At 45.3% G+C, this 26,459-nt stretch overlaps 1 protein-coding gene across 1 annotated transcript in view; it reads left to right on the forward strand.

The window, feature by feature from the left end:
• Positions 1 to 2,926: 2,926 nt before the first annotated feature.
• Positions 2,927 to 26,459, forward strand: part of LOC110499541 (ankyrin repeat and fibronectin type-III domain-containing protein 1-like) — a 113,685-nt gene continuing 90,152 nt past the window's right edge. The window contains exons 1-3 of the mRNA XM_036956296.1: positions 2,927 to 3,197; positions 15,290 to 15,491; positions 16,895 to 17,105. Of these exons, the coding sequence (XP_036812191.1) occupies positions 15,306 to 15,491; positions 16,895 to 17,105 (397 nt within the window). The 5' untranslated portion in view covers positions 2,927 to 3,197; positions 15,290 to 15,305. The remainder of the gene's footprint in view (positions 3,198 to 15,289; positions 15,492 to 16,894; positions 17,106 to 26,459) is intronic.

Consider the following 26,459-nt stretch of genomic DNA (forward strand, 5'->3'; position numbering starts at 1 on the left):
TCCCACATCCACTCTGCTTCCTCCACTCTCCCTCCCCATTCTCACAACAGGCGTCATTTCCTTAATAGGTCAACCTCAATTATCTCCATCTCCCCCTCTGACAACATGACATGTCATCCCCTTCTCTCGTCTCCCCTTCTCTCCTCCCCCTTCTATTCTCTTCTCTCCTCTTCTCTCCTTTCCCCTGCTCTCCTCTCCCCTTCTCTCCCCCCTGCTCTCCTCTCCCCTACTCCCCTCCCCCTTTTATTCTCTCCTCTCCCCTTCTCTCCTCTCCCTGCTCTCCTCTCCCCTTCTCTCCTCTCCCTGCTCTCCTCTCCCCTTCTCTCCTCTCCCCTGCTCTCTCTCATCTCCCCTTCTTAGCTCTCCCCTTCTCTCTCTCCTCTCTCCTTCTCCCCTTCTCTCCTTCCCCTGCTCTCCTCTCCCCTTCTCTCCTCTCCACTTCTATCCGCTCCCCTCCTATCCTCTCCCCTTCTCTCCTCTTCTTCTCTCTCCTCTCCCCTTCTCTCCTCTTCTTCTCTCTCCTCTCCCCTTCTCTTCTCTCCTCTTCTCTCCCTTCCCCTTCTCTCATCATCTCTCCAGTTCTCTCCCCTCCCATTCTCTCATCTCCCCTCTCCTCTTCTCTCCTCACCTCTTCCCTTTTCTTCTCTCCTCTCCTGTCCCCTTCTCTCCTTTCCCCTTCTCTCCTATCCTCTTCTCTCCTCTCCCCTCCCCTTCTCTTTCTCCTCTGCCCTTCTCTCCTATTCTCTCCTCATCTCTCCCCTTCTCTCCTCTCCCCTTCTCTCATCTCCCCTCTCTCCTCCCCCTGTTCTCCTCTCCCCTTCTATCCTTTCCCCTCCTCTCCTCCCCCTGTTCTCCTCTCCCCTTCTCTCCTCTTCCCTCCTCCCCCTTCTCTCCTGTCCTCTCCTCTTCTCTTCTCTCCTCTCCCCTTCTCTCCTCTCCCCTTCTCTCCCCCCCTCTACTCTATCCCCTTCTCTCCTATCCTATCCTCTTCTCTCATTCCTCTCCCCTTCTCTTCTCTCTCTCTCCTCTCCACTTCTCTCCTCTTCTCTCCTCTTCTCTCATTTCCCCTTCTCTCCTCCCCTTGCTCTCCTCCCTCTCCTCTCCTCTCCCCTTCTCTTCACTCCCTCTCCATCCCACATCCACTCTGCTTCCTCCACTCTCCCTCCCCATTCTCACAACAGGTGTCATTTCCTTAATAGGTCAACCTCAATTATCTCCATCTCCCACTTTGACAACATGACATGTCATCCCCTTCTCTCTTCTCTCCTTCTCTCCTCCCCCTTCTATTCTCTCCTCTCCTCTTATCTCCTTTCCCCTGCTCTCCTCTCCCCTTCTCTCCTCCCCCTGCTCTCCTCTCCACTTCTCTCCTCCCCATTCTCTTCTCTCCTCTCCCCTTTCTCTTTTCCCCTTCTATTCTCTGCCCTTCTCTCCTCTCCCCCTTTCTCCTTTCCCCTGCTCTCCTCTCCCCTTCTCTCCTCCCCATTCTCTTCTCTCCTCTCCCCTTCCTCCTTTCCCTTCTTTCCTCTTCCCTTCTCTCCTTCCCCTCCTCTCCTCTCCCCTTCTCTTCTCTCCTCTCCCTACTCTCCTCTCCCTACTCTCCTCTCCCATCTCCTCTCCCCTCCTCTCCTCTCCCCTTCTCTCCTCTCCCCTTCTCTCCTCTTCTCTTCTCTCCCCTGCTCTCCCCTTCTCTCCTCTCCTTTCCCCTGCTCTCCCCTTCTCTCCTCTCCCTCTCCATCCCACATCCACTCGACTTCCTCCACTCCCCTCCACCATCTCACAACAGGTGTAATTTCCTTCCACCCATCTTATTATTAGGTCATCCTCACTCTTCCCCTCTCCTCTCTTCTTCATTATCTCTGTCTCCCCCTCTGACAACATGTCATCCTCATCTCTCCTTTTTCCTTAATCCAGTAATCCGTCCTCCTCCTCCTCTACCCCTCCTCCTCTCCATCCCCACTTCTCTAAAAGAACCCCAGGCTTTTTGTGCTCAGTACAGTCTGTGTAACGGCTGCTGACAGTGTGTGTGTGTGTCTGTGTGTGTGTGTGTGTGTGTCTGTGTGTGTGTGTGTGTGTGTGTGTGCATGTGTGTGTGTGTGTGCGCTCAGCATCCCTCCGCTCATCTCCTCTAGTCGCCCACTCTCACTGCGCTCTGCATTCACCTCCCCAACCCCCCAAGCACATCATCCTTTATATGTCTCTCTCTCTCTCTCATTCTCTCTCTCGCTCTGTCTCTCGCTCTCTCTCTCGTTCTTTCTCTCGCTCTCTCTCTCTCGTTCTCTCTCGCATGCTCTCCCCCCCCCTCTCTCTCTCTCTCTCGTTCCCTCTCTCTCGTTCTCTCTCTCTCTCTCTCTCTCTCTCTCTCTCTCTCTCTCTTTCTCTCACTCCCCTGCTTAATGTGCTAATTTCTGTGTGTGTGTGTTTGTGTGTGTGTGTGTGTGTGTGTGTGCGGGTTTGTGTGTGCAGCTGAAGCGGGATGTGCTTGCTTACACAGAGCTGCGTTGAACAGGTGCTCAGTACTTTCAGCCCAGAGAGGAATTCTGAGACGAGCTCCAGAGTAGGAACCACAAAGGGGCTACGATGCTCTGAAACTGACCCAGGACAATACGCCACTCTGGGGATACACTTGTCCTGAGAGAGACCCTTGGAGAATAAAGTTCTGGAACTGAGTTTACTTTGCTTGACATAATGTGAACATAGAGCTCTAGAAAGGACTGAATAATCTGCCCTTCTCCACATGCTTTCTTGGAAGTTCCAGAACAGGATGGACTAACATTGATTTAGAAGTCTGGATGTGCTCCAGAGAGGGACTCAGCCTGACAGAGAGCCAGGAGAGAGCTTCCGACCTGGGCTACGATTACCTGAGTGACACCTGGCACTCCTTAGAGCTCAGAGAGAAATGCCTACTGTACTTTCCTCTCCTTTTCTGTGTGATAGAGAGACAGTGAGGAATTTACCTTTTGCTTCTAATCTTAACATCTCCGCTCAAGGATACCGTTCAGGACTGACCTCCCTCCTCTCCTCCCTCCTTTCAACTCTCCTCCCTCCTCTTTCCCCGTCTCCTCTGTCAGGTGGAGTAAGAGTAAGCTATCTCGTCTGGCTCAGAGGTTGAATCAGAGACCGGGGGATGCTTTGGTAAAGGACTTCAGACTGCTGTTCTGCACGGGCACCTCACCACGCACCTCTCACAGCCTGGGCAGGTAAGGAAGGAGCCAGCACACACACACACACACACACACGCAGGTGAATACACACATACATTAGTGCACAATTGTACAGACACACACGCAAGATGCATAGGCGCATGCACACACACCAATATGCAGATGTGCACACACACACACACACACACACACACACACACACACACACACACACAGATATATCGGTATCGGTATGAGTATGAAATCTGCATCAGTGTGCGTATGTGTGGGTGTGGGGTCAGTATGTGTCTGCTGTGCTGCCTGCTGATCAGTGATGTGTTGAACTTGGTGGGTGAGAGATGCAGGCTAGATTGACACTGGCTGGTAGGCAGATAGTGTATGTTAGGTACTGTATGTTCGCTGCTCTGCATTCCTGTCTGTTAGAAGGGATAGACTGTTGCTTTTTTGGTTTCGCACAAACAGTATTGATTGACGCTGGAGTTGTCCTTATCCCTTCTGTCTCTCTCTCTCTCTCTCTCTCTCTCTCTCTCCGTGTCTCTCTCTCCCTTCTCTCCCTCTGTCTCTCCCTCTCTCTCCCTTCTCTCTCCCTTCTCTCTCTCTGTTCTCCCTCTGTCTCTCCCTTCTCTCTCTCTGTCCGTCTCTCTCCCTTCTCTCTCTCTCCGTTCTCCCTCTGTCTCTCCCTCTCTCTCTCTATCCTACCTTCTTCAGTAACATATTAGAAGACTTGACTCATGTTGCTGTTTCTGTATTTTCTCTCTTCATCTTTGTGTTCTTGTCTTCCTCCTTTCTTTCTCTCTCTCTCGCTCTCTCTCTTTCTCGCTTTGACTCTCTCTCCTCTCTCTCTCTGACTCTCTTTCTTTCTCTCTCTCTCTCTCTCTCTCTGACTCTCTCTCTGTCTCTCTCTCTCTCTCTCTCTCTCTCTCTCTCTCTCTGACTCTCTCTCCTCTCTCTCTGACTCTCTCCTCTCTCTCTCTCTCTGTCTCTGACTCTCTCTCTCTTTGTCTTTTGTATGTGTATGTGTTGCAGTAGACAGTTGTTGGTACTGAGACTACTACATGTCTGTCTGTTGCTCCGCCATCTAGTTCTGTAGGCACTTTACTTAGCGATGTTCTGTAGGCACTTTACTTAGCGATGTTCTGTAGGCACTTTACTTAGCGATGTTCTGTAGGCACTTTACTTAGCGATGTTCTGTAGGCACTTTACTTAGCGATGTTCTGTAGGCACTTTACTTAGCGATGTTCTGTAGGCACTTTACTTAGCGATGTTCTGTAGGCACTTTACTTAGCGATGTTCTGTAGGCACTTTACTTAGCGATGTTCTGTAGGCACTTTACTTAGCGATGTTCTGTAGGCACTTTACTTAGCGATGTTCTGTAGGCACTTTACTTAGCGATGTTCTGTAGGCACTTTACTTAGTGATGTTCTGTAGGCACTTTACTTAGCGATGTTCTGTAGGCACTTTACTTAGCGATGTTCTGTAGGCAGTTTACTTAGCGATGTTCTGTAGGCACTTTACTTAGCGATGTTCTGTAGGCACTTTACTTAGCGATGTTCTGTAGGCACTTTACTTAGCGATGTTTGATGCAGAATCAGAGTCGTGTTTTTTTTCTTTGTGGGAGCGATTGAATAATGATGTCGCAGCAGCAACAACAGCTGAACACAACGTGTTGAGGAACTAACACCCCCCCCCTCTCAGGAACACACAGTACCTCACCACATCTATCACTCTCTGACCGTATCCCAATACCCATACTTGCATTGTAAATAATAGCCTGATTGGCTATTTGAAAAAAAAAAAAAATTTATAGTATGGGACATTTCCAAAATTGAGTATGCTTTAAATGCCAGGATGTCATATTCATTTAGGCTTTTCATCTAGTACAATTCACTGCACACTGTTGAGGAAGAGAATTGTCTTTTCAGACCCACGTGTGTTTGACAGCAGCTGATAATCAGAATAAGGGACGGGCTGTACCAAAAGGAACTAATGGCGGGGAACAACCCAATTGCACATTAGTATGTTGACATTTCTTGCCAAACTGCATACATTTTTACTAAACAGTACATTTGAAATAGTATGTAGTATGATTAGCTAGTTCACATAAAAAGTTGAATACATCTTAGTAAGTAGTGGACAAGACGGTTTTCGGACACAACATATGCGCCCCTGGTGTAAAAGTAGTGTACTATATAGAGAATAGGGTGCCATTTGAGATATATCCACTGATTTACATTGAATTGCATTTCCAATTTACTCTTTAGAATGTACCACTTTCTCTCTTTATATCTGCTACTCTACTACCCTTCTATCTGCTACACTACTACCCTTCTATCTGCTACTCTACTACCCTTCTAGCTTCTACTCTACTACACTTCTATCTGCTACTCTACCACTCTTCTATCTGCTACTCTACTATTCTTCTATCTGCTACTCTACTACTCTTATATCTGCTGCTTTGTAGGCACTCTTCTATCTGCTGCTTTGTAGGTACTCTTCTATCTGCTGCTTTGTAGGTACTATACCTCTCTTCTATCTGCTGCGTTGTAGTTACTCTTCTATCTGCTGCTTTGTAATTACTCTTCTATCTTCTGCTTTGTAGCTACTCTTCTATCTGCTGCTTTGTAGTTACTATACCTCTCTTCTATCTGCTGCTTTGTAGTTACTATACCTCTCTTCTATCTGCTGCTTTGTAGGTACTCTTCTATCTGCTGCTTTGTAGTTACTGTTCTATCTGCTTCTTTGTAGTTACTCTTCTATCTGCTGCTTTGCAGGTACTCTTCTATCTGCTGCTTTGTAGTTACTATACCTCTCTTCTATCTGCTGCTTTGTAGCTACTCTTCTATCTGCTGCTTTGAAGGTACTCTTCTATCTGCTGCTTTGTAGTTACTATACCTCTCTTCTATCTGCTACTTTGTAGTTACTATACTTCTCTTCTATCTGCTGCTTTGTAGTTACTATTCTATCTGCTGCTTTGTAGTTACTATACCTCTCTTCTATCTGCTGTTTTGTAGCTACTATACCTCTCTTCTATCTGCTGTTTTGTAGCTACTCTTCTATCTGCTGCTTTGTAGTTACTATACCTCACTTCTATCTGCTGTCTTGTAGCTACTCTTCTATCTGCTTCTTTGTAGTTACTCTTCTATCTGCTGCTTGGTATGTACTCTTCTATCTGCTGCTTTGTAGTTACTATACATCTCTTCTATCTGCCTCTTTGTAGTTACTTTTCTATCTGCTGCTTTGTAGGTACTATACCTCTCTTCTATCTGCTGCTTTGTAGTTACTATACCTCTCTTCTATCTGCCTCTTTGTAGTTACTTTTCTATCTGCTGCTTTGTAGGTACTCTTCTATCTGCTGCTTTGTAGTTACTATACCTCTCTTATATCTGCTGCTTTGTAAGTACCCTTCTATCTGCTGCTTTGTAGTTACTATATCTCTCTTCTATCTGCTGCTTTGTAGTTACTATACCTCTCTTCTATCTGCTGCTTTGTAGGTACTCTTCTATCTGCTGCTTTGTAGTTACTATACCTCTCTTCTATCTGCTGCTTTGTAGGTACTCTTCTATCTGCTGCTTTGTAGTTACTATACCTCTCTTATATCTGCTGCTTTGTAAGTACCCTTATATCTGCTGCTTTGTAGTTACTATACCTCTCTTCAATCTGCTGCTTTGTAGTTCTCTTCTATCTGCTGCTTTGTAGCTACTCTTATATCTGCTGCTTTGTAGCCACTCTTCTATCTGCTGCTTTGTAGGTACTTTTCTATCTGCTGCTTTTTAGTTATCTTCTATCTGCTGCTTTTTAGCTACTCTTCTATCTGCTGCTTTGTAGCTACTCTTCTATCTGCTGCTTTGTAGGTATTCTTCTATCTGCTGCTTTGTAGCTTCTCTTCTATCTACTGCTTTGTAGGCACTATACCTCTCTTCTATCTGCTGCTTTGTAGTTACTATACCTCTCTTCTATCTGCTGTTTTGTAGCTACTATACCTCTCTTCTATCTGCTGTTTTGCAGCTACTCTTCTATCTGCTTCTTTGTAGTTACTATACCTCTCTTCTATCTGCTGCTTTGTAGTTACTATACCTCACTTCTATCTGCTGTTTTGTAGCTACTCTTCTATCTGCTTCTTTGTAGTTACTCTTCTATCTGCTGTTTGGTAGGTACTCTTCTATCTGCTGCTTTGTAGTTACTATACATCTCTTATATCTGCTGCTTTGTAAGTACCCTTCTATCTGCTGCTTTGTATTTACTATACCTCTCTTCTATCTGCTGCTTTGTATTTACTCTTCTATCTGCTGCTTTGTAGTTACTATACCTCTCTTCTATCTGCTGCTTTGTAGGTACTCTTCTATCTGCTGCTTTGTAGTTACTATACCTCTCTTCTATCTGCTGCTTTGTAGGTACTTTTCTATCTGCTGCTTTGTAGCTACTCTTCTATCTGCTGCTTTGTAGGTACTCTTCTATCTGCTGCTTTGTAGCTTCTCTTCTATCTGCTGCTTTGTAGTTCCCCTTCTATCTGCTGCTTTGTAGGTACTCTTCTATCTGCTGCTTTGTAGATACTCTTCTATCTGCTGTGTTGTAGCTACTCTTCTATCTGCTGCTTTGTAGGTACCCTTCTATCTGCTGCTTTGTAGGTACTATACCTCTCTTCTATCTGCTGTGTTGTAGTTACTCTTCTATCTGCTGCTTTGTAGCTACCCTTCTATCTGCTGCTTTGTAGTCACTATACCGCTCTTCTATCTGCTGCTTTGTAGTTACTAGACCTCTCTTCTATCTGCTACTTTGTAGTTACTATACTTCTCTTCTATCTGCTGCTTTGTAGTTACTCTTCTATCTGCTGCTTTGTAGTTACTATACCTCTCTTCTATCTGCTGCTTTGTAGGTAATCTTCTAATTGCTGCTTTGTAGTTACTATACCTCTCTTCTATCTGCTGCTTTGTAGTTACTCTTCTATCTGCTGCTTTGTAGCTATTCTTCTATCTGCTGCTTTGTAGTTACTCTTCTATCTGCTGCTTTGTAGCTACTCTTCTATCTGCTGCTTTGAAGTTACTCCTCTATCTGCTGCTTTGTAGGTACTCTTCTATCTGCTGCTTTGTAGGCACTCTTCTATCTGCTGCTTTGTAGGTACTCTTCTATCTGCTGCTTTGTAGTTACTATACATCTCTTCTATCTGCTGCTTTGTAGTTACTATACCTCTCTTATATCTGCTGCTTTGTAGGTACTACACCTCTCTTCTATCTGCTGCTTTGTAGTTACTCTTTTATCTGCTGCTTTGTAGTTACTCTTCTATCTGCTGCTTTGTAGTTACTATACCTCTCTTCTATCTGCTGCTTTGTAGGTACTTTTCTATCTGCTACTTTGTAGTTATCTTCTATCTGCTGCTTTTTAGCTACTCTTCTATCTGCTGCTTTGTAGCTACTCTTCTATCTGCTGCTTTGTAGGTATTCTTCTATCTGCTGCTTTGTAGCTTCTCTTCTATCTGCTGCTTTGTAGGCACTCTTATATCTGCTGCTTTGTAGGTACTCTTCTATCTGCTGCTTTGTAGGTACTCCTCTATCTGCTGCTTTGTAGGTACTCTTTTATCTGCTGCTTTGTAGCTACTCTTCTATCTGCTGCTTTGTAGGTAGTCTTCTATCTGCTGCTTTGTAGATACTCTTCTATCTGCTGCTTTGTAGGTACTCTTCTATCTGCTTCTTTGTAGGTACTATACCTCTCTTCTATCTGCTGCTTTGTAGTTACTCTTATATCTGCTGCTTTGTGTGTACTCTTCTATCTGCTGCTTTGTAGGTACTATACCTCTCTTCTATCAGCTGCTTTGTAGTTAGTCTTCTATCTGCTGCTTTGTAGTCACTATACCACTCTTCTATCTGCTGCTTTGTAGTTACTATACCTCTCTCCTATCTGCTACTTTGTAGTTACTATACTTATCTTCTATCTGCTGCTTTGTAGTTACTCTTCTATCTGCTGCTTTGTAGTTACTATACCTCTCTTCTATCTGCTGCTTTGTAGGTACTCTTCTATCTGCTGCTTTGTAGTTACTATACCTCTCCTCTATCTGCTGCTTTGTAGGTACTCTTCTATCTGCTGCTTTGTAGGAACTCTTCTATCTGCTGCTTTGTAATTACTCTTCTATTTGCTGCTTTGTAGCCACTCCTCTATCTGCTGCTTTGTAGTCACTATACCACTCTCCTATCTGCTGCTTTGTAGGTACTCCTCTATCTGCTGCTTTGTAGTTACTCTTCTATCTGCTGCTTTTGTAGTTTGTAGTAGAGGTAGAGTAGAGGTAGAGTAGAGGTGTAGGTAGAGTAGAGGTGTAGGTAGAGTAGAGGTAGAGTAGAGGTGTAGGTAGAGTAGAGGTGTAGGTAGAGTAGAGGTAGAGTAGAGGTGTAGGTAGAGTAGAGGTAGAGTAGAGGTGTAGGTAGATTAGAGGTAGAGTAGAGGTAGAGTAGAGGTGTAGGTAGAGTAGAGGGAGAGTAGAGGTGTAGGTAGAGTAGAGGTAGAGTAGAGGTGTAGAGTAGAGGTAGAGTAGAGGTAAATGGGAGAGTAGAGGTGTAGGTAGAGGAAGAGTAGAGGTAGAGGTAGAGGTAGAGTAAGAGTAGAGGTAGAGGTAGAGGTAGAGGTACTGGTACAGTAGAGGTAGAGTAGAGGTAGAGGTACAGTAGAGGTACAGTAGAGGTAGAGTAGAGGTAGAGTAGAGGTGTAGGTAGAGTAGAGGTAGAGGTACTGTAGAGGTACAGTAGAGGTAGAGGTAGAGTAGATGTAGAGTAGAGGTATAGGTGGAATAAATGAGGATGTAGAGTAGAGGTACAGTAGAGGTAGAGTAGAGGTAAAGTAGAGGTAGAGTAGAGGTACAGTAGAGGTACAGTAGAGGTAGAGGTAGAGTAGAGGTACATTAGAGGTAGAGTAGAGGTGGAGTAGAGGTAGAGTAGAGGTGGAGTAGAGTTAGAGTAAATGTAGAGGTGAGATAGAGTAGAGGTAGAGGTAGAGTAGAGGTACAGTAGAGGTAGAGGTACAGTAGAGAAGAGGTAGAGGTAGAATAAATGTAGAGGTAGAGTAGAGGTAGAGGTAGAATAAATGTAGAGGTAGAGTAGAGGTAGAGTAGAGGTAGAGTAGAGTAGAGGTAGAGTAGAGGTAGAATAGAGGTAGAGTAAAGGTAGAGTAGAGGTAGAGGTAGAATAGAGGTAGATTAAAGGTAGAATAGAGGTAGAGGTAGAGTAGAGATAGATTCAAGGTTAAAGGTTTACTCAGTGTGATGTACATCACTAATTCCCTGTTCCAGTGTCCTCTCAATAGATACATGGAGTGATGATGCAAAAGTTCAATTCACACTTCTGGACGGACAGAGGTGTCTATTCTGTGGTCAGTTGTGAGTGTGCAAGAGTGCCTTTTGTGGATATTTTTGTTTATTCGCCTCTTAGTGGGGACACACGCACATAGGCACACACACGCACACACACAGACATGCACACACACACACGCACGCAAGCACACACTCACATACACGCTTTCCCCTGCAGTGTCACTAATTGGTCATGTGATTGGTTCTGTTTCATTCCTGTCCCTTTAGTCTCTGGTAATATGTGGTGATATTTCAGGATATTCAGGCCAATAAGAGCCTTCACTTGCTCACTTAACTTCTTACGGCTGAAATCCCGTAACGGGATCGATTTGACAACAGCCAGTGAAAGTGCAGGACGCCAAATTCAAACAACAGAAATCTCATAATTAAAATTCCTCAAACATACAAGCATTATACACCATTTTAAAGATAAACTTGTTGTTAATCTCACAACAGTGTATGATTTCAAAAAGGCTTTACGACGAAAGCATACCATGAGATTATGTTAGGTCAACACCTAGTTACAGAAAAACAGCAATTTTTCCAGCCAAATAGAGGAGTCACAAAAAGCAGAAATAGAGATAAAATGAATCACTAACCTTTGATGATCTTCATCAGATGACACTCATAGGACTTCATGTTACACAATACATGTATGTTTTGTTCAATAAAGTTCATATTTATATCCAAAAATATCAGTTTACATTGGCGCGTTATGTTCAGTAATGTTTTGTTTCCAAAACATCCAGTGATTTTGCAGAGAGCCACATCAATTTACAGAAATACTCATCATAAATGTTGATGGAAATACAAGTGTTATACATGGAATTAAAGATATCCTTCTCCTTAATGCAACCGCTGTGTCAGATTTCAACAAAGCTTTACAGAAAAGCACACCATGCAATAATCTGAGTACAGCGCTCAGAGACCAAAACAAGCCATAAGGATACCCGCCATGTTGTGGAGTCAACAGAAGTCAGAAATAGCATTATAAATATTCCCTTACCTTTGATGATCTTCATCGGAATGCACTCCCAGGAATCCCAGTTCCACAATAAATGTTTGTTTTGTTCAATGATGCCCATCATTTATGTCCAAATACCTCATTTTTGTTTGCGCGTTTAGTTCACAAATCCAAATTCACAAGGTGCAGGCACTTAGTTCAGACGACAGGTCCATTACAGTTCGTAGAAACATGTTAAACGATGTATAGAATCAATCTTTAGGTTGTTTTTATCATGAATCTTCAATAATATTCCAACCAGACAATTCCTTTGTCTTTAGAAATGAAAAGAAACGCAGCTAGCTCTCACGGCCGCGCTCATGACTTAGCTCATGGCATTCTGTCAGACCCCTGACTCAAACAGCTCTTATTCGCTCCGCCTTCACAGTAGAAGCCTGAAACAAGGTTCTAAAGACGGTTGACATCTAGTGGAAGCCTTAGGAAGTGCAATGGGACCAAGTTTTACACTGTATATTGGATAGGCAAAGACTTGAAAACCTACAAACCTCAGATTTCCCACTTCCTGGTTGGATTTTTTCTCAGGTTTTTGCCTGCCATATGAGTTCTGTTATACTCACAGACATAATTCAAACAGTTTTAGAAACTTCAGAGTGTTTTCTATCCATATCTACTAATGATATGCATGACTTGGTTTCTGGGCCTGAGTAGCAGGCAGTTTACTCTGGGCACCTTATTCATCCAAGCTACTCAATACTGCCCCCCAGCCATAATAAGTTAAACTTGTCAGCCAATTAATCAATCAATCAGTCAATTAGTTAGTCTCGCTTTATTGAATAGATAGTGCTGAGTGATTAACCAACATTTTGGTTATTTTTCATTTTTTAGACAACTAATTCAACAAAAAATCCTTGTTCGTGAGCATTTCACCTTTGTCAAGTTAATCCATCCACCTGATAAGTGCGGCATATCAAGAAGCTGATTAAACAGCATGATTATTACACAGGTGCACCTTGTGCTGATGATAATAAATGGTCACTCTATAATGTGCAGTTTTGTCACACAACACAATGCCACAGATGTCTCATGTTTTGAAGGAGCATGCAATTGGAATACTGACTACAGGAATGTCCACAAGAATTGTTACCGGAGAATTGAATGTTAATTTCCCTACCATAATCACCCTCCAACTTCATTTAAGATAATATGGCAGTACGTCCAACTTGCCTCACAACCGCAGACCACGTGTAACCATGGCAGCCCCTCCACATCCGGCTTCTTCACCTGAGGGACCGTCTGAGACCAGCCATCCAGACAGCTGATGAAACTGAGGAGTATTTCTGTCAGTAATAAAGTCCTTTTGTGGGAGGAAAAAACTAATTCTCAATGTGAATTCCATTTGGCCATAATACATTTATTTAAATTGATTAATTTCCTTATATCAACTGTAACTCAGTATAATCGTTTAAATTGTAGCATGTTGCGTTCATATTTTTGTTCAGTTTAGTTTGAAGAACGACTAAAATAGTTTTGTCAGACCGCGTAGGCAGCAGCTCTATAGAGATGAGAGGATAACATGGAATTAGATAATAGTCATCAAATAAAACACATTTGATGTTCACAACAACTGAAATATTTTATTAAAGTAAAATAATGTGAAAAACTGTTGGTTAATAAGTGATGAGCAGTAATGGGCAGTCACTACCGTCATGGGACTTGTATTCATTGTTTTATTCTGTGTTTTTACAGCATTCAACCCACATAATCGAAACCAAAATCGAAAACCATTATTATTTTTTAATAATCGAACCAAAACTGAACTAACCTAGTTTTTTAGTCTTTCTATTTCTTTGGCTGTTATTACACAAGCAGTCCAATTCTGATCCTTTGCTCAATTATTGGCAAAAGATCTGATCTGCCAATTAGTGGCAAAAGATCACAATTGGGGTGCCTGGGCCTCCTGAGTGGCACAGCGGTCTGAGACACTGCATCAGGTTCAATCCCATGCTGTGTCACAACCGGCCGTGATCGGGAGTTCCATGGGGTGGCGCATAATTGGCCCAGCGTTGTCCGGGTTACTGGAGGGTTTGGCCGGGTGGGGGTGGGGGGGATTTACTTGTCTCATCGTGCTCTAACGATTTGTTATAGCAGGCCGGGCGCCTGCAGGCTGACCTCGGTCGTCATTTGGACGGTGTTACCTCCGACACATTGGTGCCGGAAAAAATGGGGTAAAATGCAGAAAAATAAAAAATAAATAAATACAAATAAATAATTGGTCTGCCTGTGTAAATGCAGCCTTTCTATTGTAAAAGTGAAGCATGTTTGTATTCAAGCATCCCATCCCTCTGTGGCTATGTAAAATATCATTTTGTTTTGATAGAGGAAAGATAAGAATTTGACGGGTTGTCTTGACTCCCGAGCCTGGCTTCTGGAACAGTGAAGAGATAATAACTAGAGTAACACTAGAATGTTCCTTTTTTCATGAATGGTTGCTGAGGAGCGCTCTTCATAACTGAGCTCTTCACTTCTCTCTCACAGCTGAGTGGAGCTTCGCTTTTGCACCAGCACAGATGAACTTGGCAACCAAATAATCGCTATTGAATCAAATTAATCAAAATTCGGACAAATGATCAGAATCACCTTCATTTGCCAAGTACGTTTACATAGTCAGAATTTGACTTGGTGATATGGTGCTGTTTGTAACAACATTTGGAGACAGAATACAGACTGAGGAATTTATCACCAGCCCGTGTAACTGTAGTTGTTGGTATTTGTTGTTGTTGATGACAAGTTGCATCCTGTAAATGACTTATGTTATTCCTACATTATGACACCTTACGTAAAATGTTAACAAATGTTTTTCTTCAGAATCCAATATTAAACTAAGGTCTTTCTACACATGATTGTGTTGTGATGATTCTATGGTAGAAAACCCATTTCTGTGTTATTATTTCACCGTGATCACCGTAAAAGAAAAGTGTCCACCTTTATTTAATTTTTCATGTCCCTGTGTGTACCTCTTTGTCTCTCCTGTCTCTCTTGTCATTTCTCTGAGCGTCAGATTAAATCTGTGCAGCCGATGGGGAAATGAATTTAACGGAGCCTGTGGGTCAACAGTAATTTTTCCTACCGAGCAGAAGTGAGCGAAGCAATCATTTATGGCGGGTCTATCTAGCTGGCCAGAAGGGCTGAGTAATGGTTATTTGGTGTGTTTCTTGGAAATATGATGCGAGGATCATTAAAGATTGTTCAGCCATTGCTCTGTCAATACATTCCTGGAATTAGCGGCCGTTCCATGGCCCAAATCATCCATGTTAGCCATAGCGTATCGTTCAGAGAGAGACTCAGAAATGACCCCTTTTCACCTTTCACTAACACATCTGTCAGTAAGACTCTTCCACTGTCATGGATCTGTTATTAATGTTGTACTGTCTCCGTATTTATCACATGTATAACTGGGTAGAAATGTTCTCAAAGGAAATTGATTTAAATGACGTTTTCCTTCACAGTCCCGAAGAAGGAAACTGAAATGCGTACGTGTGAGTGTTTTTTTTTTTTGTTGTCCTTGAGGACATGAAAAGATAATAAAGATGTTTTTAACTTGCCCCAGATATGAAGAGTGCCTTGGTATTTTTCTAATATATTTTCCTTCAGGAACTTCTGTTCCGTCAGAACCTTCTATTACAAGTGCAGAACCTGAAACTCGTCCATTTTCAAACCCATCAGTTTGTACTGTCTTTATTGTCGGCCGTTCTATTGTATAATTGGGTAGAAATTGCTCTTGCACATTGAAATGATTTTTTTCCTCTCCCTCCCTTCTCTCCTTCCCTCCTTTAGGAACTATTCTGTCAGCATGACTCAACAGATGCAGAACCTGCAGCTGTCCCATACCAGGAAGTGCTCGGGAGGCCCTGCCTCCCCCAGCGCCGCCAAGCGCCTCTACCGGAACCTATCAGAGAAGCTGAAAGGAGGCCACTCCTCCTTCGAGGACGCCTACTTCTTCGGCCGCGGAGAACGCCACGGTCATCACAAGGGCTCGGTGAGTTGGGATTGTGTGTCCATGCGTACATGTCACGTTTGTGTGTTTGTTTTCACGTCCAAGACATTTTCAGAAAGTTGAAGCCCATTTACTGAAATTCTATACATTTACATTGGAGAACAGCAAAAACAAGCATGAATGATGTGAAGGGTGTGTGTGTGTGTGTGTGTGTGTGTGTGTGTGTGTGTGTGTGTGTGTGTGTGTGTGTGTGTGTGTGTGTGTGTGTGTGTGTGTGTGTGTGTGTGTGTGCGCGTGTGTGCGTGCATGCGTGTGTGTGTGTGTGTGTATTAGAGACGTTTCAGTGTGTTCTCACACTAGGGCTGATGTGTCCCAGTCTGATGACATGTTCCACCTGGTTACATCTCACGTACAGCTTGTTGTTTACTCATCATTACAGCTATAGATGCCGTAGCCGATGAATCTACCACGTCCGTTTGGGTTATTACAACAACACAGAAGTTACTACAAACAAAAAAACTATTTTTTGACATCATCACACGCCAGATAGAACAGAATAATATGTACTGCTGGGTTTTGAACCGTTTTGTCAACAAAACACAAACTAAGGCGCTGGATGAGAACAGTGGCATTCGGATTCCATCTTTGAATGTTACCGCTTCAGCACTTTCACTGCGGTGCTACCTCCTTCTCTTCACCTCTCTTTGTGTCTCTCTCTCTCTCTCTCTCTCTCTCTCTCTCTCTCTCTCTCTCTCTCTCTCTCTCCACTGGATGTGTTGTAAATGTCACTGCTTTTTGGACAGAATGTTCTTATAGGCTTTTCTTTACACACAGAAGCACACTTGTCATTAGTCCTCCAGGCGTATGTATTTCCATCACGCTGAACAATAACCTAGCATTGGCTTAATCACACTCCAATTGATCTGATGTTAACCCACACACACGTTCCACAGACACACTACAATCATAATTGAACGTGAAATGAGTGATACGATATTGATTGTGCCAATCGATCAGAGAGTGTAGTTTTTTTGGATCGTGTTGGATCGTGTCAGTGTTCTCTCACTGTGACAGATAGACAGTACTGTCCCCATGTAATATGGCGTCTGCTTTCATCCAAAGCCACTTAGTCACGCATGCATACATGTTTTACATATGTGGTGGTCCTGGGAATCAAACCCACTATTCAGGCCATCCTCTACCAACTGAGCTACAGAGGACCACCTCTCCTCTCTACGGTCCATCAATCACTACACTTTGTTGCTGTGTCTGCCCTTGGTTTGGTTAAAGCTTCAAGTGTCTATCAGTATAGCTCAGAGCCTTCTGGAGCTGTGGGTGAGTGCTGTTGATGACGACAACAATGAGGATTGTCTCCTGACCCCTGTGTGTGTGTGTGTGTGCGTGCGTGTGCGTGTGTGTGTGTGTGTGTGTGTGTGTCCCTCCAGAACATGCAGGGTAGTGAGTGTCTGTTTGAGGCGGTGGAGCAGCAGGATGTAGATGCCGTCCAGATCCTTCTCTACCAATACACAGCTGAGGAGCTGGACCTCAACACGCCCAACAGCCAAGGGTTAACACCGCTAGACGTGGCCGTCATGACCAACAACACACCCATAGCCAAACTACTGCTGAAGGCCGGCGGCAAGGAGAGCCCTCACTGTGAGTATTTATTCACCTTCATTTAACTAGGCAAGTCAGTTAAGAACAAATTCTTATTTACAATGACGGCCTAGGAACAGTGGGTTAACTGCCTTGTTCAGGGGCAGAACGACAGATTTGTACCCTTGTCAGCTCGGGGCATTCGATCTTGCAACCTTTCGGTTACTAGTCCAACCACTAGGCTACCCTGCCGTCACTACACTCTAACCACTAGGCTACCCTGCCGTCAATACACTCTAACCACTAGGCTACCCTGCCGTCACTACACTCTAACCACTAGGCTACCCTGCCGTCACCACACTCTAACCACTAGGTTACCCTGCCGTCACTACACTCTAACCACTAGGCTACCCTGCCGTCACTACACTCTAACCACTAGGTTACTCGCCGCCCCGTATACATTACGTAGGGCTCACTGTGTACACACTAAATAGGGTACACTAAGTAAACACTATGGAGGGTGCAATGTGAGTACACACTAAGTAGGGTACACTAAGTAAACACTATGGAGGGTGCAATGTGAGTACACACTAAGTAATGCAACCCAGCATTGAAACCGTGACTTAAAAATACAGGACCCTTGTTTCAAGCCTTTTCTTCTCTGAAGAGCCTGGCTGGCGCGACCCAGCTGGTACACAGCGAGCTGGTACACAGCGAGGGAAAGACCCACTAGTCTGGACTATGTTTGTTGCTATAATATTCACCCCAGAAATGGAGAGATGATTTTTATTGGTTCTTTCTAACGTTTTGTTTTCCTCTGGGGCGTTGAGACGTCTTTTAAAATGGAAGGGGGCGGCGCTCGGGGGGCTGTGTATGGCTGTACAGAACCGGCCAATTAAAGCACAGCCCACTTCCTTATCAATACACTGTGCTAACATCAAACAGCCTGTTCACACTTTGAAGTCAGGAGGACTTAGAGTTTGGTGTCAGCCAGACTACTTTATGCCTTTTTATACATGGTTTTCTAGTAGGCCTGGCTGATATAGATTATTTTTTAAATATGTTTTTGCGAAAGCGATATATCAACGATAAATTATGAGAAAATATTTTTTTGGGGGGGAGGTGCTAGATCCGGGCAATATGGACAAAAAGTCATAATGAGATAAATGTAACTATTTTGCTCGATAACAACAAATGCACCAATCTTTTTTTTTATGGACAGTAAACTTTACATTAGCAGCAGAGCTCTAAACGTGTTGTTTCCAAGACAACTGAGATGGGAGTCAGCTGTTTTATCTAACATGTACAGGGAATGCCCAATCAATATTTTGATGTGCAACCTGTCAATATAGGACCCAGAATGATCAGATTTCCTTTTTTGAGAATAGTCCAACATCGTTGTGCATAGTGACCTATACGTTATATTATTTACCACCTGAGGAAGTTGGAACACAACACTGCTAACTGTAAATATGATATTGTTGCTAGATAGCCATGTATGCTATTTGAGTCATCTATGGCTATGGTCCTACACAAACTTTCCAGCGTTAACCCTAGTCTACTTGATGTACAGTAGGCCTAGTCTACTTGATGTACAGTAGGCCTAGTCTACTTGATGTACAGTAGGCCTATCTTGCCTATGCTGCTCTGTACCATCACTCATTCATATATCCTTATGTACATATTCTTTATCCCCTTACACTGTGTACAAGACAGTAGTTTTGGAATTGTTAGTTAGATTACTTGTTATTACTGCATTGTCGGAACTAGAAGCACAAGCATTTCGCTACACTCGCATTAACATCTGCTAACCATGTGTACGTGACAAATAAAATTTGATTTGATTTGATTTTGATTTTGCCTAGTCTACTTGATGTACAGTAGGCCTAGTCTACTTGATGTACAGTAGTCCTTGTCTACTTGATGTACAGTAGGCCTAGTCTAATTGATGTACAGTAGGCCTAGTCTACTTGATGTACAGTAGGCCTAGTCTACTTGATGTACAGTAGGCCTAGTCTACTGGATGTACAGTAAGCCTAGTCTACTTGATGTACAGTAGGCCTAGTCTACTTGATGTACAGTAGTCCTTGTCTACTTGATGTACAGTAGGCCTAGTCTACTTGATGTACAGTAGGCCCAGTCTACTTGATGTACAGTAGGCCTAGTCTACTTGATGTACAGTAGGCCTAGTCTACTTGATGTACAGTAGGCCTAGTCTACTGGATGTACAGTAGGCCCAGTCTACTTGATGTACAGTAGGCCTAGCCTACAGGATGTACAGTAGGCCTAGTCTACTGGATGTACAGTAGGCCTAGTCTACTTGATGTACAGTAGGCCTAGTCTACTTGATGTACAGTAGGCCTAGTCTACTTGATGTACAGTAGGCCTGGTCTACTTGATGTACAGTAGGCCTAGTCTACTTGATGTACAGTAGGCCTAGTCTACTTGATGTACAGTAGGCCTAGTCTACTTGATGTACAGTAGGACTAGTCTACTTGATGTACAGTAGGCCTAGTCTACCTGATGTACAGTAGGCCTAGCCTACTTGATGTACAGTAGGCCTAGTCTACTTGATGTACAGTAGGCCTAGTCTACCTGATGTACAGTAGGACTAGTCTACTTGATGTACAGTAGGCCCAGTCTACTTGATGTACAGTAGGCCTAGTCTACTTGATGTACAGTAGGCCTAGTCTACCTGATGTACAGTAGGCCTAGTCTACCTGATGTACAGTAGGCCTAGTCTACCTGATGTACAGTAGGCCTAGTCTACTTGATGTACAGTAGGCCCAGTCTACTTGATGTACAGTAGGCCTAGTCTACCTGATGTACAGTAGGCCTAGTCTACCTGATGTACAGTAGGCCTAGTCTACCTGATGTACAGTAGGCCTAGTCTACTTGATGTACAGTAGGCCTAGCCTACTTGATGTACAGTAGGCCTGTTCATTGCAAATGGTGCACCCTGCTCGGCGTCAAAATCGTTCTAACTACATGATACTCCGGTTGTATAGTGGTGCCATGAACTCAATATTAAGCAGGGAGAAATACATGAAATACTCATAGAAAACTGTGACTCTCCTCTCTATAACTACAACAACAGTAGTTGCTCGGAAAACTGTATTTTTCCCTCAATGGCATTTTGATCAACGGTCGGTCGTGTTTGTGCTTCCCAGAATGCATCTCAGAGTAGGGAGAGGGAGTGAGAGTCAGCAGTCGACAGCGAAAAACAACGACAAGCAGATACTTTCATAGTAGGAATAATATACTACATCGGCTTTTACCGTTGACCAAATAATGGTTTACAGAACAATCTACAGGAACGTTCCGTAGTAAAAGTATACCGAAGAAAAATACTACAGTCAGAGGAAGGCAATGTTTATCTTCCCAGCTCTATTTCCTATTCAATAATACTTCAGTCAGAGGAAGGCAATGTTTATCTTCCCAGCTCTATTTCCTATTCAATAATACTTCAGTCAGAGGAAGGCAATGTTTATCTTCCCAGCTCTATTTCCTATTCAATACTACTTTAGTCAGAAGAAGGCAATGTTTATCTTCCCAGCTCTGTTTCCTATTCAATACTACTTCAGTCAGATGAAGGCAATGTTTATCTTCCCAGCTCTATTTCCTATTCAATAATACTTCAGTCAGAAGAAGGCAATGTTTATCTTCCCAGCTCTATTTCCTATTCAATAATACTACAGTCAGAGGAAGGCAATGTTTATCTTCCCAGCTCTATTTCCTATTCAATAATACTTCTGTCATGTACTGTCATGTTGTGTCTTGTCTCTGTCCTTTCCCTTCACCCTGTCTCCCTCTGCTGGTCGTTGTTAGGTTACCTTTTCTCCCCCTCTTTCCCCCAGCTGTGCCTTGTCTCCTCCTAACCACCTCGTCACCCCGTTTCCCACCTGTTCCCTTTTTCCCTCTGATTAGTCCCCTATATCTCTCTCTGTTTTTGTTCCTGTCCTTGTCGGATTCTTGTTTGTGTTTTTCATGCCTGAACCAGACTATCGTCATGTTTGCTGCAACCTTGTCCTGTCCTGTCGGAATCTGCCGGTCCATCTGAGCCTACCTATGTTTTGTTATTAAAGAAGTTCTGTTTACGTTAATTCGCTTTTGGGTCCTCATTCACGCACCGTAACAGAAGAATCCGACCAAGAATGGACCCAGCGACTTCGGATCCTCTCCACTCAGCCGTCGAGATCCAGGGAGCGATGCTAGGCAGACACGAGCAGGAATTGTCTGCTGCTCGACATGCCGTTGAGACCCTGGCCACCCAAGTCTCCAACCTCACAGAACAGGTTCACCATCTCCGCCTCGATCCACCGGCCACTTCCAGGGCTTTCGAATCTCCGGAGCCCAGAATCAATAACCCGCCGTGTTACTCTGGGGAGCCCACTGAATGCCGCTCGTTCCTCACCCAGTGTGATATTGTGTTTTCTCTCCAGCCCAACACTTACTCCAGGAGCACTGCTCGTGTCGCCTACGTCATATCTCTCCTTACTGGACGGGCTCGTGAGTGGGGCACGGCAATCTGGGAGGCAAGGGCTGAGTGTACTAACCAGTATCAGGACTTTAAGGAGGAGATGATACGGGTTTTTGATCGATCTGTTTTTGGGGAGGAGGCTTCCAGGGCCCTGTCTTCCCTATGTCAAGGTAATCGATCCATAACAGACTACTCTATTGAGTTTCGCACTCTTGCTGCCTCCAGTGGCTGGAACGAGCCGGCTTTGCTCGCTCGTTTTCTGGAGGGTCTCCGCGCAGAGGTAAAGGATGAGATTCTCTCCCGGGAGGTTCCTTCCAGCGTGGATTCCTTGATTGAACTCGCTATTCGCATTGAGCGACGGGTTGATCTTCGTCACCGAGCTCGTGGAAAGGAGCTCACGTTCTCCGTTGCCCCCCTCTCCGCATCACTACCATCTTCCTCTGCCGGCTCGGGTGCTGAGCCTATGCAGCTGGGAGGTATCCGCATCTCGACTAAGGAGAGGGAACGGAGAATCACCAACCGCCTCTGTCTCTATTGCGGTTCTGCTGGTCATTTTGTCACTTCATGTCCAGTAAAAGCCAGAGCTCATCAGTAAGCGGAGGGCTACTGGTGAGCGCTACTACTCCTGTCTCTCCTTCAAGATCCTGCACTACCTTGTCGGTCCATCTACGCTGGACCGGTTCGTCAGCTTCCTGCAGTGCCTTAATAGACTCTGGGGCGGAGGGCTGTTTTATGGACGAGACCTGGGCTCGGGAACATGACATTCCTCTCAGACAGTTAAGGGAGTCCACGGCCTTGTTCGCCCTGGATGGTAGTCCTCTCCCCAGGATTCAGCGTGAGACGCTACCTTTAACCCTCACTGTTTCTGGTAATCATAGCGAAACCATTTCTTTTTTAATTTTTCGTTCACCTTTTACACCTGTTGTTTTGGGCCATCCCTGGCTAGTTTGTCATAATCCTTCCATTAATTGGTCTAGTAATTCTATCCTCTCCTGGAACGTCTCTTGTCATGTGAAATGTTTAATGTCTGCTATCCCTCCTGTTTCCTCTGTCTCTTCTTCACAGGAGGAGCCTGGTGATTTGACAGGGGTGCCGGAGGAATATCACGATCTGCGCACGGTGTTCAGTCGGTCCAGGGCCACCTCTCTTCCCCCACACCGGTCGTATGATTGTAGTATTGATCTCCTTCCGGGAACCACTCCCCCCCGGGGTAGACTATACTCTCTGTCGGCTCCCGAACGTAAGGCTCTCGAAGATTATTTGTCTGTAGCTCTTGCCGCCGGTACCATAGTCCCCTCCTCCTCTCCCGCCGGAGCGGGGTTTTTTTTTGTTAAGAAGAAGGACGGGTCCCTGCGCCCCTGCATAGATTATCGAGGGCTGAATGACATAACAGTGAAGAATCGTTATCCGCTTCCTCTTATGTCTTCAGCCTTCGAGATCCTGCAGGGAGCCAGGTTTTTCACTAAGTTGGACCTTCGTAACGCTTACCATCTCGTGCGCATCAAGGAGGGGGACGAGTGGAAGACGGCGTTTAACACTCCGTTAGGGCACTTTGAATACCGGGTTCTTCCTTTCGGCCTCGCTAACGCTCCAGCTGTCTTTCAGGCATTAGTCAATGATGTCCTGAGAGACATGCTGAACATCTTTGTTTTCGTTTACCTTGACGATATCCTGATTTTTTCACCGTCACTCCAGATTCATGTTCAGCACGTTCGACGTGTCCTCCAGCGCCTTTTAGAGAATTGTCTTTTTGTGAAGGCTGAGAAGTGCTCTTTTCATGCCTCCTCCGTCACATTTCTCGGTTCTGTTATTTCCGCTGAAGGCATTAAGATGGATCCCGCTAAGGTTCATGCTGTCATTGATTGGCCCGTCCCTAAGTCACGCGTCGAGCTGCAGCGCTTTCTCGGCTTCGCGAACTTCTATCGTCGTTTCATCCGTAATTTCGGTCAGGTGGCAGCTCCTCTCACAGCCCTTACTTCTGTCAAGACGTGCTTTAAGTGGTCCGTTTCCGCCCAGGGAGCTTTTGATCTCCTCAAGAATCGTTTTACATCCGCACCTATCCTTGTTACACCTGACGTCACTAGACAGTTCGTTGTCGAGGTTGACGCGTCAGAGGTGGGCGTGGGAGCCATTCTTTCTCAGCGCTCCCTCTCTGACGACAAGGTCCACCCTTGCGCGTATTTTTCTCATCGCCTGTCGCCGTCGGAACGTAACTATGATGTGGGAAACCGCGAACTGCTCCCAATCCGCTTAGCCCTAGGCGAATGGCGACAGTGGTTGGAGGGGGCGACCGTTCCTTTTGTTGTTTGGACTGACCATAGGAACCTTGAGTACATCCGTTCTGCCAAACGACTTAATGCGCGTCAGGCGCGCTGGGCGCTGTTTTTCGCTCGTTTCGAGTTCGTGATTTCTTATCGTCCGGGCTCTAAGAACACCAAGCCTGATGCTTTATCTCGTCTCTTCAGTTCTTCAGTAGCCTCCACTGACCCCGAGGGGATTCTCCCTGAGGGGCGTGTTGTCGGGTTGACTGTCTGGGGAATTGAGAGGCAGGTAAAGCAAGCACTCACTCAAACTCCGTCGCCGCGCGCTTGTCCTAGGAACCTTCTTTTCGTTCCCGTTCCTACTCGTCTGGCCGTTCTTCAGTGGGCTCACTCTGCCAAGTTAGCCGGCCATCCTGGCGTTCGGGGTACGCTTGCTTCCATTCGCCAGCGTTTTTGGTGGCCCACCCGGGAGCATGACACGCGTCGCTTCGTGGCTGCTTGTTCGGTCTGCGCGCAGACTAAGTCCGGTAACTCCCCTCCTGCCGGCCGTCTCAGGCCGCTTCCCATTCCCTCTCGACCGTGGTCTCACATCGCCTTAGATTTTGTCACCGGACTGCCTTCGTCAGCGGGGAAGACTGTTATTCTTACGGTTGTCGACAGGTTCTCTAAGGCGGCTCATTTTATTCCCCTTGCTAAGCTTCCTTCTGCTAAAGAGACGGCACAAATCATCATCGAGAATGTTTTCAGAATTCATGGCCTTCCGTCAGACGTCGTTTCGGACAGAGGTCCGCAATTCACGTCTCAATTTTGGAGGGAGTTTTGCCGTTTGATTGGGGCTTCCGTCAGTCTCTCTTCCGGCTTTCACCCCCAGTCTAACGGTCAAGCAGAACGGGCCAATCAGACTATTGGTCGCATCTTACGCAGTCTTTCTTTTCGCAACCCTGCGTCTTGGTCAGAACAGCTCCCCTGGGCAGAATACGCCCACAACTCGCTTCCTTCGTCTGCGACCGGGCTATCTCCTTTTCAGAGTAGCCTCGGGTACCAGCCTCCGCTGTTCTCATCTCAGTTCGCCGAGTCCAGCGTCCCCTCCGCTCAGGCTTTTGTCCAACGTTGCGAGCGCACCTGGAAGAGGGTCAGTTCTGCACTTTGCCGTTATAGGGCGCAGACTGTGAGAGCTGCTAATAAGCGTAGAACTAAGAGTCCTAGATATTGTCGCGGTCAGAGAGTTTGGCTCTCCACTCAGAACCTTCCCCTTAAGACCGCTTCTCGCAAGTTGACCCCGCGGTTCATTGGTCCGTTCCGTATTTCTCGGATCATTAATCCTGTCGCAGTGCGACTTCTTCTTCCGCGATATCTTCGTCGCGTCCACCCGGTCTTCCATGTCTCCTGTGTCAAGCCCGTTCTTCGCGCCCCCGCTCGTCTTCCCCCCCCCCCCATCCTTGTCGAGGGCGCACCCATCTACAGGGTCCGTAGGATTTTGGACATGCGTCCTCGGGGCCGTGGTCATCAGTACCTCGTAGATTGGGAGGGGTACGGTCCTGAGGAGAGGAGTTGGGTTCCCTCTCGGGACGTGCTGGACCGTGCGCTGATCGAGGATTTCCTCCGTTGCCGCCAGGTTTCCTCCTCGAGTGCGCCAGGAGGCGCTCGGTGAGTGGGGGGGTACTGTCATGTACTGTCATGTTGTGTCTTGTCTCGGTCCTTTCCCTTCACCCTGTCTCCCTCTGCTGGTCGTTGTTAGGTTACCTTTTCTCCCCCTCTTTCCCCCAGCTGTGCCTTGTCTCCTCCTAACCACCTCGTCACCCCGTTTCCCACCTGTTCCCTTTTTCCCTCTGATTAGTCCCCTATATCTCTCTCTGTTTTTGTTCCTGTCCTTGTCGGATTCTTGTTTGTGTTTTTCATGCCTGAACCAGACTATCGTCATGTTTGCTGCAACCTTGTCCTGTCCTGTCGGAATCTGCCGGTCCATCTGAGCCTACCTATGTTTTGTTATTAAAGAAGTTCTGTTTACGTTAATTCGCTTTTGGGTCCTCATTCACGCACCGTAACAACTTCAGTCAGAGGAAGGCAATGTTTATCTTCCCAGCTCTATTTCCTATTCAATAATACTTCAGTCAGAGGAAGGCAATGTTTATCTTCCCAGCTCTATTTCCTATTCAATAATACTTCAGTCAGAAGAAGGCAATGTTTATCTTCCCAGCTCTATTTCCTATTCAATAATACTTCAGTCAGAGGAAGGCAATGTTTATCTTCCCAGCTCTGTTTCCTATTCAATACTACTTTAGTCTACTACTACTTTAGTCTACTACTACTTTAGTCTACTACTACTTTAGTCTACTACTACTTTAGTCTACTACTACTTTAGTCTTCTACTACTGTAGTGTAATACTACTTTAGTGTAATACTCCATCTCTCCTAGACAGATGGTTCTTAGCTTGTCCAACATCCCTGGACAGGAAAGCACCTCACAAGCCTTCTGTGTGTGTGTGTGTGTGTGTGTGTGTGTGTGTGTGTGTGTGTGTGTGTGTGTGTGTGTGTGTGTGTGTGTGTGTGTGTGTGTGTGTGCGCGTCTGCTCCATGTTAGTGACACGTCTAACTGGGGTGAAACAGTGGCCACTTCAGAGTTTAACTAACCAAGTCTAGAGGGGCCTCCACACATCCCCTATCCCTATCCCA

Source organism: Oncorhynchus mykiss, chromosome 20 (genome assembly GCF_013265735.2).
Source record: "Oncorhynchus mykiss isolate Arlee chromosome 20, USDA_OmykA_1.1, whole genome shotgun sequence".
NCBI lineage: Eukaryota > Metazoa > Chordata > Actinopteri > Salmoniformes > Salmonidae > Oncorhynchus > Oncorhynchus mykiss.